The sequence below is a fragment of the Agelaius tricolor genome, unplaced genomic scaffold (assembly GCF_023055355.1).
Source record: "Agelaius tricolor isolate 1412-34295 unplaced genomic scaffold, bAgeTri1.0.p SCAF_43, whole genome shotgun sequence".
NCBI lineage: Eukaryota > Metazoa > Chordata > Aves > Passeriformes > Icteridae > Agelaius > Agelaius tricolor.
The window spans coordinates 470,369-478,983 of NW_027269303.1; the positions used below are offsets into that span (position 1 = coordinate 470,369).

General features: G+C 55.2%; 1 protein-coding gene across 1 annotated transcript; it reads left to right on the forward strand.

Moving 5' to 3' along the window:
- The first annotated feature begins 749 nt into the window (after positions 1 to 749).
- Positions 750 to 1,682, forward strand: LOC139603988 (olfactory receptor 14I1-like). Its single transcript, XM_071454988.1, has one exon. The coding sequence runs from the start codon at positions 750 to 752 to the stop codon at positions 1,680 to 1,682; it is 933 nt and encodes a 310-aa protein (XP_071311089.1).
- The last annotated feature ends 6,933 nt before the right edge of the window (positions 1,683 to 8,615 follow it).

The window sequence follows — 8,615 nt, forward strand, 5'->3', positions numbered from 1 at the left end:
AGGGTCCTGCAGCCCAGGGCGCTGTGCTGGGGCAGGGACTCTGCTGCCTGCCAGGGACAGCTCTCAGCCAGCCCTGGCAGCTGCTCCCAGCGCTGGGGGACAAGATCTGGGTGGCAGGAGACAGCTGGTGAGGCTTGGAAGTGTTCTCCTTGTGTGGGGAGGATGCTGCATTGTTCAGGACTGCTCCCAGCATGGCATTGAACTGCAGAACATTTCCAAGTAGATTATACAGGGAGCACAGCAAGGCAGGGGCTGCATAAAATCCAGCTTTTAAATCTTCTGTTCTGGGTTTCTGGGATGAGAATCTGCATGTATATTTCCATCTCTAAGTTCAGGTAGAATAAAATAAATTTTCCCTGAGATCTGCATAAACCAGGGAGTGACAGAAATCAGCAGAGGGCCCCATAGAGCCAGCATCAGTGTTGCTTTTCCAGCCTTCTCAGGGTTGTTCTCATGTTGTCATCAGAGGCTGCAGAGCCAGAGCTGCCCCTGGGCAGTGCCTGAGCTGGGAGGGCTCTGCAGGGCAGAGCTGAGCCCCCAGGGCTGGGCTGGGCTCTGGCAGCACTGGCAGGGCCCAGCCCTGGGCACAGGGAAGCAGCTGCTGGCAGGGACAGCTCCAGGCAGCAGAGCCCTGGGCAGGCAGTGGGGGCAAAGTGCCCCCAGGCTGTGCTGGGATATTTCAAGTCCTCTCCAAACCCAACTATTCCATGATTACTTTCCTTACAGATCCCCATGTGCAGCCCCAGCAAATGTCCAACAGCAGCTCCATCAGGCACTTCCTCCTGCTGGCATTGGCAGACACGCGGCAGCTGCAGCTCCTGCACTTCTGCCTCTTGCTGGGCATCTCCCTGGCTGCCCTCCTGGGCAACGGCCTCATCATCAGCGCCGTAGCCTGCGGCCACCACCTGCACACGCCCATGTTCTTCTTCCTGCTCAACCTGGCCCTCGCTGACCTGGGCTCCATCTGCACCACTGTCCCCAAAGCCATGCACAATTCCCTCTGGGACACCAGCAACATCTCCTACACTGGATGTGCTGCTCAGCTCTTTTTCTTTGTGTTCTTCATCTCAGCAGAGTATTTCCTCCTGACCGTGATGTGCTACGACCGCTACGTGTCCATCTGCAAACCCCTGCACTACAGGACCCTCCTGGGCAGCAGAGCTTGTGCCCACATGGCAGCAGCTGCCTGGGCCAGTGCCTTTCTCACTGCTCTCGTGCACACGGCCAATACATTTTCCCTGCCCCTGTGCCATGGCAATGCCCTGGGCCAGTTCTTCTGTGAAATCCCACACATCCTCAAGCTCTCCTGCTCACACTCAAACCTCAGGAGACATGGGCTTCTTGCTGTTAGTGTGTGTTTAGCATTTGGTTGTTTTGTGTTCATTGTTTTCTCCTATGTGCAGATCTTCAGGGTTGTGCTGAGGATCCCCTCTGAGCAGGGACGGCACAAAGCCTTTTCCACCTGCCTCCCTCACCTGGCCGTGGTCTCCCTGTTCATCAGCAGTGGCACATTTGCTCACCTGAAGCCCCCTTCCCTGTCCTCCCCATCCCTGGATCTGGCCCTTTCAGTTCTGTACTCGGTGGTGCCTCCAGCCCTGAACCCTCTCATCTACAGCCTGAGGAACCAGGAGCTCAAGGCTGCAGTGTGGAGACTGATGACTGGATGCTTTCAGAAACATTAAACTGCTGGCCAATTTCTGCAAATCACTTGTAATAAAAGTTATCTTTGATCCTTCTTGTTCATTTAATTTTGGAGGTTCTTTTCCTTTGTTCTTGTATTTTTATATTGTCAACAAATAAATATCAGTCTCTGTGCCATTTCTCATTTTGTTTCTCTCCACCTTCCCTGTGACCACAGACTGTGTCAGTGAGGGGTTGTGCTCTCAGTGGCTTTAGAGAAACTAATTCATCTCCCAGCAGAGTTTTCTGCAGAGATGCCCTTTTGTTGCCTTCTGTGGAGCTGCAGCAGCAATGTCTGTGTGCAGAGCTGGGGCAGATCAGTGCTGGCCCAGCAGCTGTGCCCAGCAGCAGCAGCAGCAGCAGCACTTGGTGTTGCCAGTGCTGCTGCCGTGGCCCTGCCCCGCTGCCCTGGTGGCCCTGGTGTTGCTGCAGGGCCTGAGTGCTCTCGGGGCCGGGCACAGCCCTGGGGGTGGCAGTGCCGGGGCTGCAGCAGGGACAGGCCATGGGCACTGCTGGGGCAGCGCTGACGCCTCAGGCCAGGCCCTGGGGGCTCCAGGCTCCTTGCCCAGGCTCTCTCAAGAACACGGCCAGGCCAATGCTCAGCACAGAAACCCCCGTCAGCAGCCCCAGGCTGGCTGTGGGCAGGCTGGGGGCAAACAGCATGGCTGGGGCTCTGCAAGGGCCCTGGGGCAGACGGGAAGGAGCAGCAGAGCAGGGGCTGATCCATGCCCAGGGCGCTGCACAGCCCAGGGCAGCGTCCCAGAGCGTCCTCATGCAGCTGCCAACAACATCCCCCCTCTGCAGCCCTGGCCTCTCCCCCAGCTCACACAGGTGCCCCATCCTTGCAGGCACAGACACGGCAGCACTGCCTCAGCAGCCCCTGTTTGCATTGCACACAGCAGGGCCAGCACCCCCATGCTGTTGCTGTGGGGACATGAACCTGAGGGAGCACAAATGCCATCAGCCCCTGGGGTCAGCAAGGCCTGCGGGACACCAGGGAAACCACTCAGCTTTGTCCTGGCCTCTGCACTCAGCCGGAAAGTTTGTTCCCATCAGCTGGGAGTTTCCTGTGCCACTGCAGACGCTGTTGCTCAGAGCCAGGACTGCCTGGCAGCCACCCCCAAACTGCCCTGAGCATTTCCTTGGCTTCAACTTTGCTTTCTCCACTCTTCCTGCTTCAAATTTCTTCCCATTGCCCATCCCTGTTCCCTGCCCTGCAAACAGCCCATCCCTGTTTGCCCTTTCCTCTCTGGCCCCACTCCCCATTGCAGTTCCTGACTTGGCCCCATGGGAACGTCCCTTGGGCAGCAGGATCATCCTACACGTGCTGCAGGAATTGTCTGCAGGCTCCTGCAGTGCCTGCTGCTGCTCCCTTGCCAGAGGCACCCCAGGCCAGGGGGCACATCTGGGGCCTCTGGGGCTCCCTGTTCTGGGCAGTGAGGAGGAGCTGCAGAGGCTCTGCAGGACTGACAGGATGGGCTTTGGGGCTGCCAGGAGAAGCTGAGGGACCTGAGCTGCTGGAGCTTCTGAAGAGGAGGCCCAGGGCTCATCCTGCACCTGCTCCAAGGGTGGTTTCAGAGAATCCCAGAATCAGCAAGGCTGGAAAAGACCTTGGAGATCATCAAGTCAAACCTGTGCCCTGACACCACCTTGTCTCCCTTGAGCCTCCTCTTCTCCAGGATAAACAACCCCAGCAGTTCCCTCAGCCACTCCTCACAGGACTTGTGCTCCAGACCCCTCCCCAGCCTTGTTGCCCTTCTCTGGACACACTCAGCCCGTCCATGTCCTTCCTGTCAGCACAACTCAGAGGCACCAGCAGCTCCAGCTGGGCAATGGAGTGTGGAATGTGGCTGGGAAAGCCCTGCCTGGGCTGGGCCAAGCAGCACACACAAGCCCTGACCCCCATCCACTAAAAAGCTCTCTCAACAAGACATTTAAAAGGAATTACAATTGTTTGTGTACACTGAGTTGGACGCACTGGATAAATATCAGCAAGAGATTCTCAGGAGCTCTAAACAACAAAAGAGGAACTTTACTGGCAACTTTAGAAAATCAGAGAAACTTTGGCCAAAGGTTTAATACAACATTCAATCAACAAGAAACACTTCTCATAACATTACCTTTGCTCAATCAACTTCACAAACTGTAAGCCTGTTTCATTTTAAGTTACTCAAATTTTGCAAGAAGAGGGAATAAGAAAAAGACAAATAACATTTAGAGAAGCACACACACAGAGCTTCCATCTCCTGGATTCCAGCACTGTTCATATGGAAATTCCAAGAGGAGGTAGGGTCAAGATGTGTGCTTGCCTTGTGGTCAGCCTTCAATACCCCTTGGTCTCCCTGGGCCCTTCCCCCAGGTGGGGCTTGGGCTCATTTGGTCCCTCAGGAGCTGGGCTGGGGCTGCAGAGGTGGCTGTGGAGCATTGCCTGTGCTGGGCCAGGGACTGGCAGCCACTGCTGGGCTGGGATAGAGGCTCTGGGGGGATTGGGGTTCCAGGGCAGGGCAGGGCTGGGCTTCCAGGGTAGGGCAAGGCTGGACCTGCCCCTTTCTCCCCCACACATAAAATGCTTTGGGCCAACAATCTCCTTCAGTCTTACAGTAAGGCAGTGTTGGAGGTGGAATTCCATTCTGGCCATGGGCACCTGGACTAGAAGGACAGTTCTTTTCCATAGGAAGGAAAGCACAGAGCCCCAGTGTTTGGAAGGCAGGTGAGAGCCTAAGTAGGCCACGGCCAGACAGACTTCTCAAGAATTGCAGATTTTTTCTGGGATCAGTCTTTCAATTAAGGGAATTTTGAAGGTGGAAACCCAGTCTCAGCCATGGGCACCTGGAGAACAGGACAATTCTTTCCCATAGGAAGGAAAGCACGGAGCCTTCCCCAGTGTTTTGGGGACAGATGAGAGGTGACCATTGTGAAACTGTTGCCAGCCAGACCTGTCCTGACAATATTCCTATTGGAATAATCCCTGGATATAAGGAAATTTGGAAGTGAAATCCCAAATCTGGCCAGGGTGCCTGGAGGAGAAGGACAGTTCTTTTCCATAGGAAGGAAAGCATGGAGCTCCAGGGTTTCAGCAGCAGTTGAGAAGAGACCCTCAACAAGCCAAGGTCAGCTGGACCAGTCAGGCAGCCCATGGGAGGCCAAAGCAGCCACACCTGTTCTGTGCTCCCTTGGTTTTGGGGGCCCCACAGTGTCACAATGGTGCCTTGGGTCCATGAGGCCCCACAGTGCCATAAGGGTGACTGGTTTCTATGGGGTCCAGCAGTGTCACAATGGCAAAGTCCTGCAGTATCACAATGGACCCTTGGTTTGATGGGGTCAAACAATGTCACAGTGGCGCCAAGGTTCCAGAAGGCCCTGAAGTTTCACATTGGTCCCACTTATTCCATGAGGCCTTGCAGTGTCACAATGGTCTCCACTGTTCCACAGGCCCCACAATGTCACGTGACTCCTCTGTTCCACGAGCCCTGCAATGTCACAATGGACCTTTGGACCCTGTGGGTTTGCAGTGTCACAATGGTCTCCTTTGGCTCCACAGTGTCACAATGGACCATTGATGACTGGAGGCCTGGCAATATCACCCTGGAGGTTTGGTTCCATGCAGCCCTGCAGTGTCACAATGAACCCTTGGTTGAATGGGGTTCCACAATGTCACCATGGTCCCAAGTTTCCATGCAGCCTTGCAGTGTCACAATGGTCTCCTTTTGGTTCCCAGTGTCACAATGGACCCCTGATGACAAGAGGTTCCACAGTGTCACAATGGACCTTTGGTTCCATGCAGCCCTGCAGTGTCACAAAGGCATTTTGGTGTCACCAGGCCCCACAGTATCACAATGGTCCTCTTGGTTGTGTGGGGACCCCCAGGGTCACAATGGTCTCAATGGTTCCATGGGGCCTCACAGTGTCACAATGGTCTCCTTGGTTCCACGAGGCTATAAATTGTCCTGATGGTGTCTCTATGGTTCCATGAGGCCCAGCAATGTCACAATGGACCTTTGTCACCATTGTGAGACCATGGGGTCTCACAGTGTCACAATGGTCCCTTGGTCTCACAGGGCCCCACAGTGTCACAATGCTCCCTTGGTTCCATGGGCCCTGTGCTGCTGCATTCCCCCCTCCCCTTCTCAGGCCGCCCTGCCAGATGAGAAATGCTCCTTGGGGCTCGGCCTTGGCCAACAGCCCCTGGGCTCAGCTCCTCTGCAGCTCATCACAAACACTGTCTGCTCCAGGCACTGCTGCTGCCCAACCAGCTCCTGCTTTCTGGAGGAGCAGCCCTGGGAACTGGTTTTGTTCCCTCCGTGGCACAACATCCCTGTTCTCACACTGCCAAAGAAAGCTGTTGATGCCAAGTGTGGCCAGGATGAACCATTGCTGGGACTGAAGCCCCTCTCTTGAGGCCCTGCAAACAGCGCTCCAAAAGGAGCCCTTGGAGCTCTCCTGGGCCAGCGACTCCCTCTGAGTGGGGCCTCTCCCAGCCGGGAACTCTCCCGTTTGCTGCACTCGGGGATCCCCAACAACGACGGAGCCTGGGCCGATCCCCCCACTCCTCCAGGCTCAACCCTTTGCCCGCTGGGGAGATGCCAAAGGATCCACAGAGAGCATTTCCTGCCCTCAGGGGAATTTCTGCCAGGTGCCTTGCACTGACTCTTTGTGTCTGTGTGCACACAGGAGTGCCTGTGCTGGGGAAATGTGGCAGAAATGCTGCTCTCTGAGGGGCTAGAGTGCCGTGGATAGCTGAGTCAGTCAGATATCCAGATATCAGTAAGTAAGGTTAAGTCAGGAGATCTAAGCTAAGTTAAATGCTGCTAAGAGTTCTTCTTTTGCTAAGTTGTTAAGTTTTATTCAAGTTATTAGCTAAGTTTTGTTAAGTGTTATTCCTGTGTTAAATTATTGAGTCATTGGTTTTAAGTTAGGTTAAGTACTGTTAAATGCTGTTCTTTTGCGTAATTGTGAAGTTGACGGTATCACTTAAGTCCTTTTAAATTTCATCTCTGTTAACCTTTTGGGCTGTATTCCTTTTATCCTTGCCCTCCTTGTCCTTATGTCACACACACACACACAGGGAGGGTTCTTGGCTCATTTCTGGTTTGATTGCCTGGATTTTATTTGGTTTTGCTGTTGCTTTGTTTCCCTGCTGTGCCTGAAGTGTCCAGTCAGGAGCAGAGTGACTCTTGCCCAGGAACTTTGTGCTGCTGTCCCTTAATATTAAATCTGGTTTTTGCTGCTCCCTTGCTGGGGATTTTTTCAGTGCTCTCAAGGCCTCATTGGTACCAGGGTGAAGGAGCCCTGGCCCAGGCTCTGGCCCTGGGGGACACGGGGACGCTGCCGGGGGGTCCCTGTCCCCCTGTACCACCCCCAGGGCCCCGGCCCCCGTCCCCGTGTCAGGCTCTGGGGTCGATCTCGTGGAACATCCTCTGGGGGAGGCTGCGGCACCGGGGTTGGGGGGACCCGGGGGGACAGGGGACCCCGCTGTGCACGAGCAGGGTTGGACTGCTCTGGGGGGAAATGTGAGGGGGGCCGGAGCAGAGTGACCTCCCCAGTGACCTCACACAGCCCACTCTGTGATGTCACACAGCCTCCTGTGATGTCACACAGCCTCCTGTGACATCAGACAGCAACCTGTGATTTCACACAGACCCTGTGATGTCACACAGAATCCTGTGATGTCATACTGACATCTCTATAACCTCACACAGCACCTGTGATGTCACACAGCCCACTCTGATGCCACAGATCACTTTTGCAATGTCACACAGCCACCAGTGATGTCATAGCCCACTTTAGGATGTCACATAGCATCCCTGTGATGTTGCAGAGCCAACTCTTGGAAGTCACCCTGGAATGTCATGCAGCTGCACTGTGATGTCTCAGAAGACACTGTGATGTCACAAAGTCACCATATCATGTCACTGTGTGTTCTGTGATGGCAGAGCCAGCTCTATGATGTTGCACAGCCAGCCAGTGATGTCACAACCCACTCTCTGATGTCACAGAGCCACCTTTTATGATGGCAAGATCTGCTCCATGGCCTCACACCTACTCTATGATGTCACAGATCGCTGTGTGATGTCACAACACCCTCGGTGATGTCACAACCCCCTCAGTGATGTCACAAAGCCCTCTCTGTGATGTCATACTGCCACTCTGTAATGTCACAGCACACACTTTGACCCCACAGCCAGCTCTATGATTTCATACAGCCATGCCATGATGTCACAGACTGCTCTGTGATGTCACAGAATCCCCTCTATGATGACATAGCTGCTCAGTGACCTCACAAAACAAACTCTGTGATGTAATAGCTCAATCTGTGACCTCACACAGCCCACTCTGTGCTGTCACACAGCCCCTTGCTGACATCACAGCTGCTCTGTGCCTCCATGACACAGGCACAGAGGAGCTGCTGGGACACAGCCCCCTCTGGGACATGCCACAGCCCCTGGCAGTGCTGAGCCCCTGGGAGCTCTGTCTGTGCCCTGCTGGTGTCCCTGAGGGGCCCTGGCAGTGCCCCAGCCCTGCTGGGCTGTGCACAGGAGCTGCTCCTGGCCAGAGCTGTATCTCTGCAGCTCTGCTGCTCTTGCCAGGAGCTGCCTCTGAGCCAGGAGCCCGGCCCAGCTCAGCAGCACAGACACAGCACAAGGACTTTAATGACCCTCTGGGGCTTTGGTGCTCTTTGTGTCTGCCATGGCCAAAGTGCTGCCCAAGTTGGCTCTGTCAGGGCTGTCTTGCAGCTGCTGCCCATCCCTGTGCCCTGTGCAGCCCAGGCTGTCCTACGGTGTCCCTGCCCTGCGCCTCTGTCCCTGCAGGCTGTCGGCATGCCCCGGCTGCCCCACCTGGCTGGGCCCTTCCTTTGCTGACAGCTCTGCCTCCTGCCTGCCTCTGCCTGCCCACACAAAGCCTTGGGCTGATACCAAAAGGGTTCATTCAATTTT